We start from the raw sequence: 23,042 nt of genomic DNA, 5'->3' as shown, positions 1-23,042 counted from the left end.
TAACAAGAGGAGTCACCGCAGTGAGAAGCCCGCACACTGCAAGGAAGAGTAGCCCCCACTTGCCGCAACTAGAGAAAGCCTGCGCGCAGCCATGAAGACCCAAAACAGCCAAAAATAAAAATAATAAATAAAGTAAATAATTTATTTTAAAAAAAGACAGTTACTGAAATTGAATACATAAAACAAAGAACACTTGTATAATTTAATCACATGCATGCTGTTACTTGATTTCTTTCTTGGTGCTTCCAGGATATTCTAGAATGATATGTGTTTTTATCTAAAATGGAATTATATAGCATTTCTAGCCCATTATTTCCTATTGTAAAATGAGAATGTATGGCTCAGGGTATTCAGTAAATTTAATGTTATTAATAAAATTCAACTCTTTACTAATCTTTTTAAAAAATGCTTTTAATAACTATAGCTTTTTGTTTGTTTTTTGCCTTTGCCTTGTTTTGGGCAGTTGATTGAGAAGCATTCATGTAACAAGATCAGCATAGTGGATATGTTCAAAACATTTGCTAAATGCTGAAAGAATTTCAGCACATGACGTAAATGAAATGTTGGACAGTGTATTGAGAGAGGAGTTTAGAATTTAGAATAAGATGTAAAATATTTCACTTGTTTAGACTTCACTCTTGACCAGTCTCAATCTGAAGACCAAGTTCCAGGGAGTAAGAAAGAAAAAAGTTCCTCAGGGACCAGAATAGGTCTCTCTCCTTTCTCCTTAGGTTCTTTTTATTTTTTATTTTCTTAACACCTTTACTAGAGTATAATTGCTTTACAGTGGTGTGTTACTTACTGCTTTATAACAAAGTGAATCAGCTGTACATATACATATATCCCCATATCTCCTCCCTCCCACCCTCCCTATCCCACCCCTGGAGATGGTCACAGAGCACCAAGCTGATCTCCCTGTGCTATGCGGCTGCTTCCCACTAGCTATCTGTTTTACATTTGGTAGTGTATATATGTCCATGCAGCTCTCTCACTTCGTCCCAGCTTACCCTTCCCCCTCTCTGTGTCCTGAAACCCATTCTCTACATCTGCGTCTTTATTCCTGTCCTGCCCCTAGGTTCTTCAGAACCATTTTTTTCTTTACATTCCAAATATCTGTGTTAGCATACGGTATTTGTTTTTCTCTTTCTGACTTACTTCACTCTGTATGACAGTCTCTAGGTCCATCCAGCTCACTACAAGTAACTCAATTTTGTTTCTTTTTATGGCTGAGTAATATTCCATTGTATATATGTGCCACATCTTTATCCATTCATATGTCGATGGACACTTAGGTTGCTTCCATGTCCTGGCTATTGTAAATAGAGCTGCAATGAACATATGGTACATGACTCTTTTTGAATTATGGTTTTCTCAGGGTTATATGCCCAGTAGTGGGATTGCTGGGTTTATGGTAGTTCTATTTTTAGTTTTTTAAGGAACCTCCATACTGTTCTCCATAGTGGCTCTATCAATTTACATTCCCACCAACAGTGAAAGAGGGTTCCCTTTTCTCCACACCCTCTCCAGCATTTATTGTTTGTAGATTTTTTGATGATGGCCATTCTGACTGGTGTGAGGTGATACCTCATTGTAGTTTTGGTTTGCATTTCTCTAATGATTAATGACGTTGAGCATCCTTTCATGTGTTTGTTGGCGATCTGTGTATGTTCTTTGGAGAAATGTCTATTTAGGTCTTCTGCCCAGTTTTGGATTGGGTTGTTTGTTTTTTTGATATTGAGCTCCATGTGCTTGTAAATTTTGGAGATTAATCCTTTGTCAGTTGCTTCATTTGCAGACATTTCTCCCATTCTTACGGTTGTCTTTTCATCTTGTTTATGGTTTCCTTTGCTGTGGAAAAGCTTTTAAGTTTAATTAGGTCCCATTTGTCTATTTTTGTTTTTATTTTCATTACTCTAGGAGGTGGGTCAAAAAGGATCTTGCTGTGATTTATGTCATAGAGTGTTCTGACTATGTTTTCCTTCAAGAGTTTTATAGTGTGTGGCCTTACATTTAGGACTTTAATCCATTTTGTGTTTATTTTCGTGTATGGTGTTAGGGAGTGATCTAATTTCATTCTTCTCCATGTAGCTTTCCAGTTTTCCCAGCACCACTTATTGAAGAGGGTGTCTTTTCTCCATTGTATAGTCTTGCCTCCTTTATCAAAGATAAGGTGACCATATGTGCGTGGGTTTATCTCTGGGCTTTCTATTCTGTTCCATTGATCTATATTTCTGTTGTTGTGCCAGTACCATACTGTCTTGATTACTGTAGCTTTGTAGTATAGTCTGAAGTCCAGAAGCTGGATTCTTCCAGCTCTGCTTTTCTTTCTCAAGATTGCCTTGGCTATTTGGGGTTTGTGTGTCCATAAAAATTGTGTAATCTTTTGTTCTACTGTGAAAACTGCCATTGGTAGTTTGATATGGATTGCTTTGAATCTGCACGTTGCTTTGGGTATTATATTCATTTTCACAATGTTGATTCTTCCAATCCAAGAGTATGGTATATCTCTCCATCTGTTTGTATCATCTTTAATTTCTTTCATCAGTGTCTTGTAGTTTTCTGCATACAGGTCTTTTGTCTCCTTAGGTCAGTTTATTCCTAGGTATTTTATTCTTTTTGTTGCAATGGTAAATGGGAGTGTTTCCTTAATTTCTCTTCCAGATTTTTCATCATTAATGTATAGAAATGCCAGAGATTTCTGTGCATTAATTTTGTATCCTGGTACTTTACCAAATTCATTGATTAGCCCTAGTAATTTTGTGGTGGCATCTTTAGGATTCTCTATGTATAGTGTTATCTGAGAACAATGACAGCTTTACTTCTTCTTTTCTGATTTGAATTCCTTTTGTTTCTTTTTCGTCTATGATTGCTGTGGCTAAGACTTCCCAAACTATGTTGAATAATAGTGGTGAGAATGGGCAACCTTGTTTTGTTCCTGATCTTAGTGGAAATGCTTTCAGTTTTTCACCATTGAGAACGATGTTGGCTGTGGGTGTGTCCTCTATGACCTTTATTATGTTGAGGTAAGTTCCCTCTATGCCTACTTTCTGGAGGGTTTTTATCATAAATGGGTGCTGAATTTTGTTGAAAGCTTTTTCTGCATCTACTGAGATGATCATATGGTTTTTCTCCTTCAATTTGTTAATATGGTTTAGCACATTGATTGATTTCCATATATTGAAGAATCCTTGCATTTCTGGGATAAACCCCAGTTGATCATGGTGTAGGAACCTTTTAATGTGCTGTTGGATTCTGTTTGCTGGTATTTTTTTGAGGATTTTTGCATCTATGTTCATCAGTGATATTGGCCTGTAGTTTTCTTTCTTTGTGACATGTTTGTCTGGTTTTGGTATCAGGGTGATGGTGGCCTCATAGAATGAGTTTGGGAGTGTTCCTCCCTCTGCTTTATTTTGGAAGAGTTTGAGAAGGATAGGTGTTAGCTCTCCTCTAAATGTTTGATAGAATTTGCCTGTGAAGCCGTCTGGTCCTGGGCTTTTGTTTGTTGGAAGATTTTTACTCACCTTCTCAATTTCAGTGCTTGTGATTGGTCTGTTTATATTTTCTATTTCTTCCTGATTCAGTCTCGGAAGGTTGTGATTATCTAAGAATTTGTCCATTTCTTCCAGGTTGTCCATTTTATTGGCATATAGTTGCTTGTAGTAATCTCTCATGATCCTTTGTATTTCTGCCATGTCTGTTGTTACTTCTCCTGTTTCATTTCTAATTATATTGATTTAAGCCTTCTCCCTTTTTTTTTTGGTGAGTCTGTCTAATGGTTTATCACTTTTGTTTATCTTCTCAAAGAACCAGCTTTTAGTTTTATTGATCTTTGCTCTTGTTTCCTTCATTCCTTTTTCATTTATTTCTGATCTCATCTTTATGATTTCTTTCCTTCTGCTAACTTTGGGGGTTTTTTGTTCCTCTTTCTCTAATTGCTTTACATGTAAGGTTAGGTTGTTTATTTGAGATATTTCTTGTTTCTTGAAGTCAGATTGTATTGCTATAAACTTCCTTCTTAGCACTGCTTTTGCTGCATTCCATAGGTTTTGGGTCATCGTGTTTTCATTGTGATTTTTTTCTAAGTATTTTTTGATTTCCTCTTTGATTTCTTCAGTGATCTCGTGGTTAGTTAGTAGTATATTGTTTAGCCTCCATGTGTTTGTATTTTTTACAGATTTTTTTCCTGTAATTAATATCTAGTCTCATAGCGTTGTGGTCAGAAAAGGTACTTGATACGATTTCAAGTTTCTTAAATTTACCAAGGCTTGATTTGTGACCCAAGATACGATCTATCCTGGAGAATGTTCCAGGAACACTTGAGAAGAACATGTATTTTGTTGTTTTTGGATGGAATGTCCAATAAATATCAATGAAGCCCATCTTGTTTAATGTATCATTTAAAGCTTGTGTTTCATTATTTATTTTCATTTTGGATGATCTGTCCATTGGTGAAAGTGGGGTGTTAAAGTCCCCTACCATGATTGTGTTACTGTCGATTTCCCCATTTATGGCTATTAGCATTTGACTTATATACTGAGGTGCTCGTATGTTGGGTGCATAAATATTTACAATTTTTATATCTTCTTGGATTGATCCCTTGATCTTTATGTAGTGTCCTTCCTTGTCTTTTGTAACATTCTGTATTTTAAAGTCTATTTTGTCTGACATGAGACTTGCTACTACAGCTTTCTTTGGATATCCATTTGCATGAAATATCTTTTTCCATCCCCTCACTTCCAGTGTGTATGTGTCCCTAGGTCTGAAGTGGGTGTCTTGTAGACAGCATATATATGGGTCTTGTTTTTGTATCCATTCAGGCAGTCTTTGTTTTGATTGGAGCATTTAATCCATTTACATTTAAGGTAATTATCCATATGTATGTTTCTATTACCATTTTCTTAATTGTTTTCATTTGTTATTGTAGTTCTTTTCCTTCTCTTGTGTTTCCTGCTTAGAGAAGTTCCTTTAGCATTCGTTGCAAAGCCGGTTTGGTGGTGCTGAATTCTCATAGCTTTGCTTGTCTGTAAAGGTTTTCATTTCTACATCGAACCTGAATGAGATCCTTGCTGGATAGAGTAATCTTGGTTGTAGTTTCTTCCCTTTCATCACTTTAAATATGTCCTGCCACTCCCTTCTGGCTTGCAGAGTTTCTGCTGGAAGATCAGCTGTTAACCTTATGGGGATTCCCTTGTATGTTATTTGTTGTTTTTCTCTTGCTGCTTTTAATATTTTTTCTTTGTATGTAATTTTTGATAGTTTGATTAATATGTGTCTTGGCATGTTTCTCCTTGGACTTATCCTGTATGGGACTCTGCATTTCCTGGACTTGATTGACCATTTCCTTTCCCATTTTAGGGAAGTTTTCAACTGTAATCTCTTCAAATATTTTCTCAGTCCCTTTCTTTCTCTCTTCTTCTTCTAGGACCCCTATAATTCGAATGCTGGTGCATTTAATGTTGTCCCAGAGGTCTTTAAGACTGTCCTCAATTCTTTTCATTCTTTTTTCTTTATTCTCCTCTGTAGTAGTAATTTGCACTATTTTATCTTCCAGGTCAATTATCCATTCTTCTGCCTCACTTATTCAGCTATTGGTTCCTTCTAGAGAATTTTAAATTTCATTTATTGTGTTGTTCATCATTGTCTGTTTGCTCTTTATTTCTTCTAGGTCCTTGTTAAACGTTTCTTGGATGTTCTCCATTCTATTTCCAAGATTTTGGATCATCTTTACTATCATTACTCTGAATTCTTTTCCAGGTAGACTGCCTACTTCCCCTTCATTTGTTTGGTCTGGGGGGTTTTTACCTTGCCTCTTCATCTGCTGTGTTTCTCTGTTTTCTCATTTTGCTTAACTTACTGTGTTTGGGGTCGCCTTTTCACAGGCTGCAGGTTCGTAGTTCCCATTGTTTTTGGTGTCTGACCCCAGTGGGTGACATTGGTTCAGTGGGTTGTGTAGGCTTCCTCATGGAGGGGACTAGTGCCTGTGTTCTGGTCGATGAGGCTGGATGTTGTCTTTCTGGTGGGTAGGACCGCGTCCAGTGTTGTGTTTTGGGGTGTCTGTCACCTTATTATGATTTTAGGCAGCCTCTGTGCTAAGGGTGGGGTTGTTGCTGTCTTGCTAGTTGGTATATGGTGTCCAGCACAGTAGCTTGCTGGTGATTGAGTGGAGCTGGGTGTTAGGGTTGAGTTGGACATCTCTGGGAGAGCTTTCACTGTTTGATATTACTTTGCGCCGTGAGGTCTCTGGTGGATCAGTGTCCTGAACTCGGCTCTTTCACCTCAGAGGAACAGGCCTGACATCCGGCCAGTGCACCAAGACCCTGTCAGCCACACGGCTCAGAAGAGAAGGGAGAAAAAAATTAATTAATTAATTAAATAAAATAAAGTTATTAAAATTAAAAATATTATTATTAAAGGTTTTCAAACTTTTTCAAGTAATAAAAGAAAGAAAGAAAGAAGAGAGCAACCAAACCAAAAAACTAATCCACCAATGATAACAAGTGCGAGAAACTATGCTAAAAAAAAAAAAAAAAAAAAAACCGAAAAACACAACCCTAGGACAACTTGTAAAAGCAAAGCTACATAGACAAAATCACACAAAAAAGCATACACATACACACTCAGAAAAAGATGAAAAGGAAGAAAAAATACATATCTATATATTTTTATAAAAATAGGGAAGATAGCAACCAAATGTATAAACAAATCTACCAATGATAATAAACTCTAAATACTAAACTAAGATAAACATAAAACCAGAAACCAATTAGATGCAGAAAGCAAACCCCAAGTCTACAGTTGCTCACAAAGTCCACCACCTCAATTTTGGTATGATTCATTGTCTATTCAGGTATTTCAGAGATGCAGGGTACATCAAGTCGATTGTGGAGATTTAATCCACTGCTCCTGAGGCTGCTGGGAGAAATTTCCCTTTCTCTTCTTTTTTCGCACAGTTCCTGGTTTTCAGCTTTGGATTTGGCCCCGCCTCTGCGTGTAGGTCGCCTGAGGGCGTCTGTTCTTTGCTCAGCCAGGACTGGGTTAAAGTAGCAGCTGATTCGGGGGCTCTGGCTCACTCAGGCTGGTATAGGGAGAGGAAGGGATATGGAATGTGAGGTGAGCCTGCGGCTGCAGAGGCCAGCGTGACGTGGCATCAGCCTGAGGCATGCCGTGTGTTCTCCCCGGGAAGTTGTCCCTGGATCTCGGGACCCTGGCAGTGGGGGGCTGCACAGGCTCCCAGGAGGGGAGGTGTGGATAGTGACCTGTGCTTGCACACAGGCTTCATGGTGGCGGCAGCAGCAGCCTTAGCATCTCATGCCCGTCTCTGGTGTCCACACTGATGACCGTGGCTCGCACCCATCTCCTCCTTAGGTTCTTAACTTTATAAGAGTGGCCTCTGAATTCTTGTAGTCCTTTAGAACTTAATATGTCTCCATCACATTATTTTACATAATTTTTCTAACAGATTTGTTAGGTTATCAAGTACCCAGATAGTTAAAAGCAAGAGGGGGCTTCCCTGGTGGTGCACTGGTTGAGAGTCCGCCTGCCAATGTGGGGGACACAGATTCGTGCCCCAGTCCGGGAGGATCCCACATGCCGCAGAGCAGCTGGGCCCGTGAGCCATGGCCTCTGAGCCTGCATGTCCGGAGCCTGTGCTCTGCAGCGGGAGAGGCCACAGCAGTGAGCGGCTTGCGTACCACAAAAAAAATAAATAAATAAAAGCAAGGGGGCTTACTGTTGTAGAAATGACATTATTCTAGGGAGTAAAAAACTCCTTCCCTCAACACCCCCCAAAAAAATCCCAGAACTAAAAAATTCTAAAAGCATAACAATATAATAGCTTTACTGTTGGGATATATTGGATAAACAACCCAAACAGCTACCTCAGGGAGCTTCTGAGAAATGAGCAATTCATTGATCTGTGAAGGAAAGTTATATTATATTTAAAGTAATGTTGAAGAGAGCAAGTTGTTTTTTCATGTAATTCTTTTCAGAGAGTAGATTTTGATATTTACATGGTGTCTATTCATCACTTTTAAAATGCTCATTTCAGTAATAGGAAACAAATGAAACGAAGTATTATTTTCTGAAATACTTCGGTCCATAATTATTTTGATTTATGAATCCCACAAGGCATATTTTATATTCATCTCTTACCATAGCATGTCTTGAGTACCAACTGAGTACAGAGTGTAGTAGAAAAAGAAGGCATATGATCCCTGCCCTCCAGGACCTTGCCTTCTGAGAGGAAACTGAGCCTGAAATGACAAGTGATCATATGCTTGTCTTTCAAACTATGGAAGAATAATCTGAACAGAGTGCTGTATACTGTAGGAGACCTCTTAGAGGAGAGGTGAGTTTTGAAATGAATTTAGAAAAAAGTAGGGAAGGATACATACCTAAAATGTATTTATATTTCAAAACTAAAAACATTGATGCTATCTCTTTAATTTACTGTTGAATAAAAATTCATCTTATTCCCTAACAAAGCAAAAGCTAATAGGTTGTTATTTAATGTAAGTAAGGCACATACTCCACTACTACCACCAGTTGGGTAAAAGCATGGGACGGTCATTTAAAATCTTGCTAAGAACCTTTCCATTTATTCTGCACTACCTACCTGATGCCAGGCCACAGTGGCTGGCTGGTGAATGAGATAAAATATTTTTATCCTCTTATTCTCTTATACCTAGATGCCTGTGGTGAGCCACCAAGGTTTGAAACTATGCAGCCCCAGGATGTCCCTAAACCCAGTTATAGCCCTGGGGAAAGTATACATTATGAGTGTCGCCCAGGTTACCAGCCCAAGCGTCCTCCTCTTCCTACCTCTGCTGTTTGTCAGGATGATAATAAGTGGTCACTTCTCCAGGAGGCCTGTACAAGTAAGTAAACAAAACTTTTTTTTTTTTAATTCAAAAAACTTTTTTATTGCTCTAGAGATTTTTCACACATTTTAGGGTTCATGTTTTACGACTGAAATGGTTTTCTCATGTGAATGTAGGTTTTAGAGAGCAGTGCAATCAGGCTTTGAAAAATCTCCCGGGAACCTTTTTTTTCACAATTGGTTGCCTGGGTAAATGTGAACCTTCTTTGATGTTACAATAGTTAAAGAAAGAAAATAATAAAAGATAATAATAATCGCATGAATTCAAGTGAGCAATGTAGAATTTTGAATTTGATTCAAATCTGTTTTGAAGCCAGTATAAAACAACGAATTTGAAATTTTCCTTTTAGGAAAACAGTGTCCTAACCTAGGGGATCCAGCAAATGGCCAAATAAAGTACCCAAATGAAAGTATTCTGTTTGGCTCACAGGCTCACTATGTTTGTAATGATGGGTAAGTAGAATGCCCCTTAGAGGAAATAATGTTATATGTTACTAAATCCATTTTCATTTTGCCTGTCTTCTTAAGCATTCCCACAAAGTTGATTCCATTTTGCTTTCTGTGTGACAAGTTTTACTGTAGCCAAATAACTCTTGGGCTTTTTATGGAGACTGAAAAGATGTGTAACTAGTAGAAAGAAATTTAAATTGAAGGAAAGTAAAATTGTATAATACTTGGTATATGTATTAATAAACCTCTCATAAGCATTAAAAATGTGTTAATCATGGTGACTTTTCCTTGACAACACAATGCACCCTATTTAAAATGGTCAATTCTCAGAGGTGAAATAGGTTTATGGAACTGGGAGGTAGAGTTGCCAACCGAAGATATTCTTATATCAAAGTAATCTGTAAGATGTCACGAGACCAAAAGTGACCTGGTAACTTAGACAGTAATGTTGATCAAGGTCTCTTAGTTGGAAAGCCTTATTTTTAAAGCTACTACAAAGGAGTGAAGCATCTCAAAGAGAGCTACTGAGGATTTAATAATAGCCTTTGTTTTACAGGGCTCTTTAAATAGCATATGTTAGGGATACTGAACATTTATAAAAAATGTGAATTTAAAAGGTAAATGTAATATGCTATGGAAACACAACTGGTTTTTTAATATTGTCTATGTATCCTGGTAGTTTACTGAGTTTATTTATTAGTTTTTACATTTTGTGTGTGTGTGTGTGTGTGTGTGTAATCTTCAGGGTTTTTTATGTAGAAGATCATATCCTCTGCAAACGTGATAATTTTACTTCTTTCTTTCCAAGGTAGAAATATATTTCTTTTTCTTGCTTAATTGCTCTGACTAGAACTTCTAGTACCACGTTGAATAAAAATGGTAAAAGCAGTTGTTCATGCCTGTTCTGATCTTAGAGGAAAACTTGCAGATTTTCACCACTGAGCATGATGTTTGCTGTTGGATTCTCATGTATGGAGTTTATTATCTTAAGGCAGTTTCCTTCTGTTTCTAGTTTGTTAAGTATTTTTATTATGAAAAATATTGAATTTTATCAAATGCTTTTTCTGCCTCAATTGAGGTGACCATGTGGTTTTTTTTCCTTTCATTCTTTTGATGTTGCATATTACATTGATTGATTTTTATGTGTTGAGCCATCTCTTGCATTCCAGGAATAATTCCCACTTGGTCTTGATGTTTAATCCTTTTAAAATGCTGCTAAATTGTTTGCTAGTATTGTGTTGAGGTTGTTTGCATCAGTGTTCTTAAGGGATAGTGGTCTCTAGCTTTCTTTTCTTGTAGTACCTTTATTGAATTTTGCTATGACCGTAATGCTTGTCTCATAGAATGGGCTTGGAAGACTTCCCTCCTTTTCAGTTTTTTGGAAAAGTTTGAGAAGGATTGGTATTACTTCTTTAAATGTTTGGTAGAAATCACCAATGAAACCATCAGATCCAGGATTTTTCTTAATTGGGAGAATTTTGATTACTGATTCAATCTCCTTACTAGTTACAGATCTATTCAGATTATCTGTTTTTGTGATTAACTCTTGGTAGGTTTTGTGTTCCTAGGAATTTGTCCATTATATCTAGTTTGTCCATTTGTGGCATAAAATTGTTCATAGTATTCCCATAATAATTTTTATTTCTGTCAAATCTATAGTGATGTTCCTGCTTTCATTTCTGATTTTAGTAATTTGAGTCTAATCTCTTTGTTTTAGTCAATCTAAGGGTTTGTCAATTTTGTTGCATTTTTTGAAGAACCAACTTTTAGTTTCATTGATATTCTCTCTTGTTTCGCTCTTTTTGTTGTTGTTGTTTATCTCTGTTCTAATCTTTATTATTTGCTTCCTTCTGCTAACTTTGGGTTTATCTTTTTCTGGTTCCTTAACTTGTAAGGTTAGTTTGTTTTTTCAGAGCTTTCGTTTCTTAATGTAGACATTTATAGCTATAAATTTCCCCCTTAGCACTGCTCTTGCTGAATCCCATAAGTGTTAGTATGTTATGTTTTCATTTCCATTCATGTCAAAGTATGTTCTAATTGCCCTGATTTCTTCTTTGAGCCATTAGTTGTTCAAAAGCATATTGTTTAATTTTCACAATTTTATGAATTTTCCGGTTTTCCTTTTGATGTTGCTTTTTAAATTCATCCTATTGTGGTCAGAGAATATACTTTTATGATATCTGTCTTTTAAAATCTATTATTAATATTAATTTGTGGCATAAAACAATTATATTATTAATTATTTATTAAATAATTAATTATGTTTTGTATAACATTAACTTGTTTTCTAATTTGTCACCTAACATATGGTCTATCCTGGAAAATGCCCAAATGCTCTTGAAAAGACTGTGTATTCTGTTGTTGTTGGGTAGAGTGCTTTGTATATATCTGTGGGATCATGTTGTTTTACTGTGCTGTTGAAGTCCTCTGTTTCCTTATTTATCTTCTGTCTAGTTGTTCTATCCCTTATTGTGAGCGAGGTATTGCAGTCTCCAACTATTGTGTAGAAATGCATATTTCTCCCTTCAATTCTGTCATTTTTTGCTTCATATATTTTGATAGCCCGTCATTAGGTGCATAAATGTTTATATTGTTATATCTTCAGTACTGAGTCCTTATTAATATGAAATTTACTTCTTTGTTTCTTGTAACCTTTTTCATTTAAAGTCTATTTTGTCAGATTTTAGTATAGCTAGTCTACTGTCTTTTGGTTACTATTTGTGTGAGATATCTTTTTCCAGCCTTTCATTTTCACCCCATTTGTGTCTTTGAATGTCAGGCGAGTCTCTTGTAGACAACATGTAGTTAGATCATGTGTTTTTATCCATTCTGCCAATCTCTGTCTTTTGATTGGAGAGTTTATTCCGTCTACACTTAATATAATTATTGACGAGGAGGGATTTATTTCTACCATTGTGCTACTTGTTTTCTATATGCTTTATAGCTTTTTCCTAGTCCCTCATTTCCCGCATTACTGTTTTGTTTTGTGTGTAGTTGATTTTTGTAGTGAAATGTTTAAATTCCTTTCTCATTTCCTTTTGAATATATTCTATAGTTATATTGTTTGTGGTTACCATGGGAATTATTATACATTGAACATTGTACATGGGAATTCCCTGGTGGTCCAGTGGTTAGGACTCTGCACTTCTACTGTAGGGGACACAGGTTCAAGCCTGGCTGGGGAGCTAACATCCCACAAGCCTCACAGGTAGGCCAAACAAAACAGAGAAGCAAAACTGTACAGTTATAACACTCTAGTTTAAATTTATACCGGCTTAAATTCAATAAATTACAAAAACAGTCCTTAATAGCTCTATCCTCGCCCCTTTTGGTTGTTGATATCATATTACCCTCTACGCAAATATTGCATACTAGCTTCTACTTTAATTATTTATTTATTTTAAAATTTAGTCTTTTAAATCACATATAGAAAACAAAAACTGTAGTTGCAAATCACTGTTTCAGTCATGCTAGTTTTATCATTGCCTTTGTATTTACTTTTACTGAGATATTTATTTATGCATAGGGCTTTGAGTCCCTTCATTTCTTTTTCAGTACTCCCTTGAGCATTTCTTCTTGAGGAGTATAGTGGTCACAGACCTGCTAAGCTTTTAATTCTGGGATTCTGGGAATGTCGTAATTGCTCCCTCACTTTTGATGCTCAGTTTTGCTGGAATAGAGGATTTTTGGTTGACAGTTTTTTGGTTTTTTTTCTTTTAGCACATTGACTATATCAATCCACGGTCTTCTGGTCTCTGAGTTTCTAATGACAAATCTTAATTAGTATCCCTTGTATGTGATGATTCACTTCTCTCATGCAGCTTTCAGCATTCTTTGTCTTTTGAAAGTCTGATTATCATGTATCTTAGTAAGATGAATACAAAGTGACCTGCACTTAGAATTTTAAGCTTTTGGAGAATTTTCAGCTTTTGGCATATTTGTTTCTTTTATCAAATTTGGGAAGTTTTCAGCCATTATTTCTTCAAGTATTCTCTCTGTTCCTTTTGCTCTATCTTCTCCTTCTGAGAGTCCCACAGTATATATGTTGGTCTGCTTGTTGGTGTCCCACAGATCCCTTAGGCTTTCTTCACTTTTCTTCAATCTTTGTTCTTTCTGTTTCTTAGAGTCAATAATTTCCATTACCCTATCTCAATTTCACTAATTCTTTTTTCTTCTCAAATATGCCTTTAATTCTTCCAGTGACTTTTTCATTTCCATTAATGTACTTTTCAACTCCAGAATTTACTTTTGGATTCTTTTTAGCTTTTCTAGCTCCTATTGATATTTCCATTTTGATCACATATTGGTCTCTTGACTTTCTACATTGTTTCCTTTAGTTGTTTGTGCATCTTTATCCCAGGTATTTCTTTCAAATTTTACTGAGGCTCCAGGGCGGGGCTTAGGCAGGGGACAACCTTGTGGGCAAAAAAAGAGCCAGTGGAGAGGATGTATCTGACCTTCTTCTTGGGGCACAGGTTGTTGGTTTGGCCACACTTCTTCTTGTGGCAGTTGACAGCACTTGTGTTCAGGTGAGCATAACACTTGCAGCAGATCATTTTGTCACAATTGTACTTCTGGGAAAGCTGGCAGAGGGAAGACTTGATGATACCACCCTGCACGTGAAGCACCAAGTGTAGGGTGGATTATTTCTGGATATTATAGTCTGAGAGAGTAAGGCCACCCTCAGCTGTTTGTCTGCAAAAGTCAGACCCTGTTGGTGGGGCAGGATGTCCTCAGTGTCTTTGATTTTGGCTTTGACATTCTCAGTGGTGACACTGAGCTTTACCTCAGGAGTGATAGTCTTGCCCATCAGGGTCTTCACAGAGATCTGCTGTTTGGCTTCTTCATTGGCTTCTCTGTGTCTGCTGTTTTGCTGCTTCACTGAAGAAAAATGGGGTAGCAGAACTGGCATCCATTAATTTCCATTGACAGTGCCTTCACAAGACATTTAAAGTCTTTGTTTGATAGATTTGTCATGAGATCTCCTTCAGAAAAAAATTCTGTTCATGTATTTTTCCACTGTATGAGCCATACTTTTCCTTTCCCGTTTCTTTGTATGCCTTACAACTTTTTTGTTGAATCAATATTTGAATCTAATAATGTGGTAACTCTGGAAATCAGATTCTGCCTGCTACCTAGAGCTTACTGTTTTATGGGGTTTTTTGTTTTGTTTTGGTTTGGTTTTCTCATTGTTGTATGGTGTCTCTGTGCTGAGGAGCAGGCTGACATATAAACTTGAAGGTCATCTCAGGTTTTCTCTGAGCCTTTCTCTGGGCAGGCGGAATCATTTTCTAATTTTTTTCCACATGGCAGTTATTTTTGAATGTCCTAGTGTTTAATGTCTGGCTCCTGTTAGTGGAAACAAAGTAAAAGTAAAGGGGCGGGGCAAATGCTGGATTTTACATCCCTTGGATATCATTTGTCCAGTGTTGAAGGAGCTTGAAAAAATTGGGGGAGGTGTAACAACAAAGGCTGCCCACCTCGATTTCTGCTTCTCTGTGATCAGAAGCAGCAGTGATAAGAACACAAATCCCTGATACTTGGAGGGCAGATTCTTCTTTGCCCACCCTAGCTCCCACAGGCTATTTATAAGCTGCTCTAGCAACATGTTTACAGATGACAGCAGGGCGGGGTGGTGGGGGGCGGGTTAGGTAGCTGCCACTCTGCTAAGAGCTAAAATTGACTGAAATCAAGTTAATTTACCTAAGTCTTCTCCTAGTAATTGCAAGCCATGAACCGATTCTAGACTTCCAAAATAGTGATATCATGCAGATTCTGTCAGTGTCATCATCAAGATGGGGAGACAGATTTCTGTTGCCACTTATTTTGCCATCATCCCAGAATCCTCTCCTAACGCATTATATTATAGATACAATGAATTAGCCTTTAGGGAAAAGTCCTCTGGAAGTGGGTACAGGCAGTTACACTGAGTCTTTTTTAACTTGATCAAGTAAAAATAGCAGAATATCCAGTGAATGTTCCGCTGGAACATATAGATAAGGCTACTAGGCACCAAAAGTTTAAGATGTAGAATCAAGGAAGTTGTAGCCCTCTTGAGAAACACAATATATAGAGAGAGGCATCAGAGCAAAATAGTAAATGAAAAGTACCAAATAGATAGAATCATTCATGATCATTACAATGAGAGTCCCGAAGAAGAGTGTATTATGAATTTAAATAATTGGAGAATATTTCATTGAGTAGTATTCCTGAACTACTACTAGAAAGATACAGTCATACCTTGGAGATATTGCAGTTTCATTTCCAGACCACTGCAATAAAGCAAATCAAACGAGTTTTTTACATACATTTATACTATAGTGTAGTCTGGTAAGTGTGCAATAGAATTATGTCTAAACAAATGTATATACCTTAATTTAAAAATACTATATTACCAGAAAATGCTAACCATAATCTGAGCCTCAGAGTCACAGTAGTAACATTAAAGACATTGATCACAGATCACTCTAACAAGTATAATAATAGTAATAAAGTTTGAAATATGTGAGATTTACCAAAATGTGACACAGAGACATGAAGTGAGCAAACATTATGGGGAAAATGGCCCAAATAGACTTGTTTAATGCAGGGTTGCCATACACTTTCAATTTGTTAAAAACTTAATAAAGTGAAGGGCAGTAAGATGAGGTATGCCTGTATTCTGAATATTAATAAAGAATCTAACGAATATTATTTAAAGAATGTTTAAAAAAGCTAAAACTTACCTAGTACTCTCTACATGCCAGGTGCTAACTCATCCAATCCTCAAAACAGTCCTATGAGGTATGTAGTGTTACCCTCCTTTTCATAGATGAGGAAACTGAGCAAGAGAACCTTGCCTAAGGGACTTGCCCAAGCTCAAATAAGTCAGTCTTAGAGCTGGAACTTGAATCCAGGCAGGCAAGCTCTAGGGCCTGATCTGTCTGCTCAGTCCTTACTGAGCAGAATGGTGTGAGCAAAAGGGTAGAGAAGTGAACGTGTGATGCATTTGCCAGAGAGAGCAGAGGGGCTACACTGACAACATGACAGAGTAATTTAGACATTTTGCTGTGGGCCAATGTGTGTTCACATGCAGAAACTCTATTTAATTAAGTTGCATATTTAGTTAGCACTTACATTATATTTTGTTTAAGGAACTTCTCCCTCAAATTACTATAGTGCAGGAAAAGAACCATATAAAATCGTTTTCATTATTATGTCCATCTTGTAAGTACAAAAGAATGTCATAACTTTTCTTTTCTCGTTTAGTTATTTCTTAATTGGACCAAGTATCCTATACTGTGACATTTCTGAAAGTACTGTGAGCTGGAGTGATAATCCTCCAATATGTGAAAGTAAGTATATTCTCTCTTTAGAATATAGAGGAGCAGTTCTCAAACTTTGGGTCTCAGGACCCCTTTATGCTTTTAAATTAACATAGATACCAATGAACTTTTCTTTATGTGGTTTATGTCTTTTGCTATTATTATATTGGAATTAAAACTGAAAAGTTTTTAAAATAATTATTATTCATGTTTAAGAAGAGTAAGCACAATACCTGTTAGTATATACACCATACTTTTATGAAAAATCAAAAATTTCCAAAACAAATAGTGGCGTTGTTTTACATTTTTGCAAATTTCTTCAATATCTGGCTTAAAGGAAGACATCTGTATTCAGTCTCTTGCAAGATCACACAATTATAGCCTCTGGAAAATTTCACCATACACTTGTAAGGATGAAAGTGAAAAATGACGATAATACTTGGTATCAATGTGAAGAACTGATTTAGTGAATAGATATATTTATAAATTATGAAGTGTTTCTCAAGCAGCACTGAGTTCTGTTTTGTTTTGTTTTGTTTTTATCTGTACGTGGGTCTCTCACTGTTGTGGCCTCTCCCGCTGCGGAGCACAGGCTCCGGACGCGCAGGCCCAGCGGCCATGGCTCACGGGCAAAGCCGCTCCGTGGCATGTGGGATCCTCCTGGACTGGGCCACGAACCCATGTCCGCTGCATCGGCAGACGGACTCTCAACCACTGCGCCACCAGGGAAGCCCCTTAGTTCTGTTTTTAATCATAATTATATTATATCATGAAATTGTCAACATCTCTTATGATGAGACCAAAACTTAGTATGGCCTTGCAGATAAATAAATGTGTTTCATATAGATTTTTAATGTCGTTATTTAAGAAAATTAGTTTTATTTTAAATAATTCACTTCTAAAGTAATAGTTTGAATTTAGGATAATACATTTTCTCATAGAAACCTTCTAAATGAATATTGGATTCACAACTAGCTTGTAGAAATCATATATTAATTTATTGAAGGCAATTCATAGATCTTTACTAATTGCTGTTTAATCTTTTACCTTTCCTTTTGCCTCTTATGTCTTCTTTTTTTCCCTTTCTAAGAGATTTTGTGTAAACCACCTGAAAAAATTCTAAATGGAAAATACACAAATAGCCACAAGGATATATTTGAATACAGTGAAGTAGTAACTTATAGTTGTGATGCTTCAAATGGAACAGATCCATATTCACTTGTTGGAGAGAGCAAGCTTGTTTGTATTGGAAAAGACAAATGGAGTAGTGACCCTCCTCAGTGTAAAGGTAATAATATTTCCATTCATTTCCTTCTTAATTTGTAAATACTGTAGAAACGCTTTGTAAATTGTTTTACTTACAGTAAAAACAGCCATATGTGCTTGATCCTCCTGTTAAATTGGTTTCTAATTTAATTTAATATCGGTCAAATCAAGTAAAAAATACTTCTACTTGTAGAGCTTCCCCCCTCTCACTCCACAGGTTCTTGGCATTCCAATTTATACGTTGTGAAATACTGTGTATATGCATGAGTTAGGACTTTTTTCCATGAAAAGCATCAAAAAATTCAGCACACACTTTCTTAAACATAAGAAAGTGTTATCTTGTATTACAAGAAGTCTGACAGTTTTGGCTACAGGAAATCATAGTGTAAATTGTAAAAGATTAATTGTCTCACAGGTATGATTTATAAACTCTGGGCAAATCTTACTTAAAGACGAAGTTTAAGGCAGTAGAGCATGATCAAAAGCAGGGAGACACTGGAGGGATTTTTACTCTTGAAAGAAAGGGTCCACTGAATAATAGCAAAATATTTACTCTTCTCAAGTGAACATGGAACATTCTCTAATACCGTATTCTAGGCAATAAGGTAATTTTTAACAAATTTCAAATAATTGAAATCATTCAGAGTACATTATCTGATCAAACTGGGATGAATGTAGAAATCAAAACATAAATCTAGAATATCCCCAAATATTTGAAAATTATGCAGACACTTACAACTAATAAATGAATCAAAGACAAAGTACTAACAAGGGAAATTAGAAAGTGTTTCAAACATACTAAAAATGAAACACAGCATATCAAAATATCAGAACTTGTGGGAAACAGCAAAAGCATTGCTTAGAAGGATATTTAAACCATGAAATACATATATTGGAAAAAGAAAAGTCTCAAATCAATAATCTGAACTTCTACCATAAGGAACTAAAAAAACAGAGCAACTTAAACCCCAATAGGAGATAATAAAGCCAGAGAAAAAATCAATGATATTGAAAAGAGAAATAATATAGAGAGAATCAAATCAATACCTGCTTCTTGGAGAAGATTGATAAAATGGATAAACCTATAGGTAGTTTGACAGGAAAACAGAAGATACAAATAACCAGTATCAAGAGTGAAAAAGAGGAGGTCACTACATATACTGCAGACATTTAAAGAATAGTAAGGGAATAAAACAAACAACTTTATGCCTGTAAATTTGACAACTTAAACCTTGCATGTAGATTTTGTCTTTCCTTTTGTTCTTGTGGTATATCACATTGATTGATTTCTGTATGTCGAACCATCCTTTGCAGAAGGAAATTTTGTCAAATGCATAAATAGCATTTGACGAAATTCAACATCCATTCATGATAAAAACCCTCATGAAGGTGGTTGTAACAGGAACATATCTCAACATAATAAAGGTGATTTATGACAAACCCACGGCCAACATAATACTCAAAGGTGAGAAGCTGAAAGCTTTCCTGAAATTCAGGAACAAGACAAGGATGCCCACTCTCAGGACTTCTATTCAACATAGTATTGGAAGTCTGAAAAGAAAAAGAAATAAATGCTATCCAAAATAGAAAGGAAGAAGTAAAACTGTCGCTATTTACAGGTGACATAATACTCTATATAGAGAATGCTACTCTACACAAAAACTATTGGAACTAATATATGAATTCATCAAGGTAAGAGGATACAGGATGCATATACAGAAATCTGTTGTGTTTCTTCACCCTAATGAAGAGTAAGAGAGTAAGTTAAAGAAACAATTCCATTTAACATTGCATCTAAAAACAGACAAACAAACAAAACCTAGGAATAGACTTAACCAGTGAAGTGAAAGTCCTATACACTGAAAACTATAAAACATTGATAAAGGAATCTGAGCATGATTCAAAGAAATGGAAAAATATACTGTGCCCTTGGATTGGAGGAATTAATATTGCTAAAATGGCCATACTACCCAAACCAATCTACAGCTTTAATGCAATCCTTATAAAAATACCTGTCACATTGTTCACAGAACTAGAACAAATAATCTTAAAATTTATATGGAACCATAAAAGACCCAGAATTGCCAAAGCAATACTGAGAAAACAGAAGAAAGCTCAAGATATAACCCTCCCTTGACTTTAGACTATACTACAAAGGTACAGTAATCAAAGCAGCATGGTATTGGCCCAAAAAGAGACATGTAGATCAATGGAGTGGAGAACCTAGTCCATTGTAGTTCAGTGGAACAGAGTAGAGAACCCAGAAATAAACCCATGCACTTATGGTCAATTAATCTCCAACAGAGGAGGCAAGAATATACAATGGAGAAAAGACAGTCTCTTCAACAAGTGGTCTTATGAAAGCTGGAGAGCTACATGTAATACAATGAAATTATAACATTCCCTCACGCCATCTACAAAAATAAACTCAAATTGTGTAAAGGCCTAAATGTAAGAAATTACACCATAAAACATAGGCAAAACACTCTGACAAAAGTTGTAGCAATATTTTCATAGGCCAGTGTCCCAAGGCAAAAGAAACAAAAGCAAAAATAAACAAATGGGACGTAATCAAACTTAAAAGCTTCTGCACAGCAAAGGAAACCATCAACAAAACCAAAAGACAACCTATGGAATGAGAGAAAATATTTGCAAATGATGCGGATGACAAGAGGTTATTATCCAGAGTACCCAAACACCCCATACAACTCAATATTAAAAAAACAAACAACACAAAAAATGGACAGAAGACTTAAATAGACGTTTCTCTAAAGAAGACATACAGATTGCCTACGTGTATATGAAAAGATGCTCAACATCACTAATTATTAGAGAATTGCAAATCAAAACCACAAGGTGTTACCACTGGTCAGAATGGCTGTCATCAAAAAGTCTATAAATAATAAATGTTGGAGTGGGTGTGGAGAAAAGGGCACCCTCTTGCACTGTTGGTGGGAATGTAAAGTGATGCATCCAGTAAAGAAGACAGTCTGGAGGTTACTTAAAAAACTAAAAATAGAGCTATGATCCAGTAATCCCACTCCTGGGTATATGTCTGGAAAAAGCAAAAACTCTAATTCAAAAAGGTACATGCACTCCCAATGTTCATAGCAGCACTATTTACAATAGCCAAGACATAGAAGTAACCCATGTGCCCATCAACAGGTGATTGGATTAAGAAGATGTTTTGTGTGTGTGTGTCTGTGTGTCTGTATGTGTGTGTATTGGCATATTACTTAGCATTAAAAAAGAATAAAATAGTTACATTTTAGCAACATGGATGGACTTAGAGAATATTATGCTTAGTGAAGTAAGTAAGACAGAAAGACAAATACTACATGATATCAGCTGTATGTGGAATCAAAACAATAATACAAATGATTCTATATACAAAACAGAAACAGACTCACAGATGTAGAAAACAAACTTATGATTACCAAAGGGAAAAGGGAGGGGCATGGGATTAACAGATACAAACTACTATACCATATAATAAAAAAGCAACAAGTATTTGCTATGTAGCACAGGGAATTATATCCAATATCTTGTAATAACCTGTTATGGAATATAATCTAAAGAATAACCAAACAACAAATCACTATGCTGTACACCTGAAACTAATGCAATATTGTAAATCACCTATACTTCAATAAAAAATTATAAAAAACCTTCTTATGAAGCGTACTGCAGGCCCCATGTCCTCACTGGGGAATTATACCAAACATTTAAGGAATAAATAGTAGCAGCCCTACACAAAGTTTTCAAGAAAACTAAAGAGATAGGAATACTTCTTAACTCATTTCATGAGGACAGCACTGCTCTGATACCAAAACCAGACAGAAACATTGCAAGAAAATTACAGACAATATCCAAAATGGGTATAGAACTAAAACTTCTTAAAATATTAATAAATCAAATCCTTGCCTATAAAGAAGTAATACATCATAATTAAGTAGGATTTATTCCATGAATTCATGGATGATTCAAATTTGAAAATTAATCAGTGCAATTTACCATATCAAGAAACTTTGAAGAAGAAAAAAAAACACTCTTGCGTTCCTATACACTAACAATGAAAGATCAGAAAGAGAAATTAAGGAAACAATCCCATTCACAAATGCAACAAAAAGAATAAAATAACTAGGAATAAACCTACCTAAGGAGGTAAAAGACCTGTACTCAGAAGACTAAAAGACACTGATGAAAGAAATTAAAGATGACACAGATGGAGAGATACACCATGTTCTTGGATTGGAAGAATCAAATTGTGAAAATGACTATACTACTGAAAGCCATCTACAGATTCAATGCAATCCCTATCAAATTACCAATGACATTTTTTACAGAACTAGAACAAAAAATCTTAAAATTTGTATGGAAACACAGAAGTCCCCAAATAGCCAAAACAATCTTGAGGGAAAAAAATGGACCTGGAGGAATCAGACTCCCTGACTTCAGAGTATACTACAAAGTTACAGTAATCAAGACAATATGATACTGGCAAAACCCCCAGAAATATAGATCAATGGAACGGGATAGAAAGCCCAGAGATAAACCCATGCACCTATGGTCAACTAATCTATGACAAAGGAGGCAAGGATATACAATGGAGAAAAGACAGTCTCTTCAATACGTGGTGCTGGGAAAACTGGACAGCTATATGTAAAAGAATGAAATTAGAACACTTCCTAACACGTACACAAAATAAAATGGATTAAAGACCTAAATGTATGACCAGGCCCTATAAAACTCTTAGAGGAAAACATAGGAAGAACACTCTTTGACATAAATCATAGCAAGATCTTTTTTGACCACCTCCTAGAGAAATGGAAATAAAACCAAAAATAAACAAATGGGACCTAATGAAAGTTAAAAGCTTTTGCACAACAAAGGAAACTATAAAAAAGACAAAAAGACAACCCTCAGAATGGAGGAAATAGTTGCAGATGAATCAATGGACAAAGGATTAATCCCCAAAATATATAAACAGCTCAGGCAGCTCAATATTAAAAAAACAACCCAATCAAAAAATGGGCAGGAGACCTAAATAGACATTTCTCCAAAGAAGACATACAGATAGACAAAAGGCACATGAAAAGGTGCTCAACATCACTAATTATTAGAGAAATGCAAATCAAAACTGC

At 36.0% G+C, this 23,042-nt stretch overlaps 1 protein-coding gene across 1 annotated transcript in view; it reads left to right on the top strand.

Moving 5' to 3' along the window:
• The window catches only part of LOC307049299 (membrane cofactor protein-like), a gene marked incomplete at its 3' end in the record, with an annotated part of 51,948 nt that overhangs the window by 6,967 nt on the left and 21,939 nt on the right, over positions 1–23,042 (top strand). Inside the window, exons 2-5 of the mRNA XM_079698761.1 lie at positions 8,688–8,876; positions 9,229–9,331; positions 16,577–16,662; positions 17,723–17,920. Coding sequence (XP_079554887.1) covers positions 8,688–8,876; positions 9,229–9,331; positions 16,577–16,662; positions 17,723–17,920 — 576 coding nt within the window. The remainder of the gene's footprint in view (positions 1–8,687; positions 8,877–9,228; positions 9,332–16,576; positions 16,663–17,722; positions 17,921–23,042) is intronic.

Source organism: Hyperoodon ampullatus (genome assembly GCF_949752795.1).
Source record: "Hyperoodon ampullatus genome assembly, chromosome: 2".
NCBI classification, from domain to species: domain Eukaryota; kingdom Metazoa; phylum Chordata; class Mammalia; order Artiodactyla; family Ziphiidae; genus Hyperoodon; species Hyperoodon ampullatus.
Note: the sequence above shows the minus strand (reverse complement) of the source record. Positions and strands in the feature narration are given on the sequence as shown.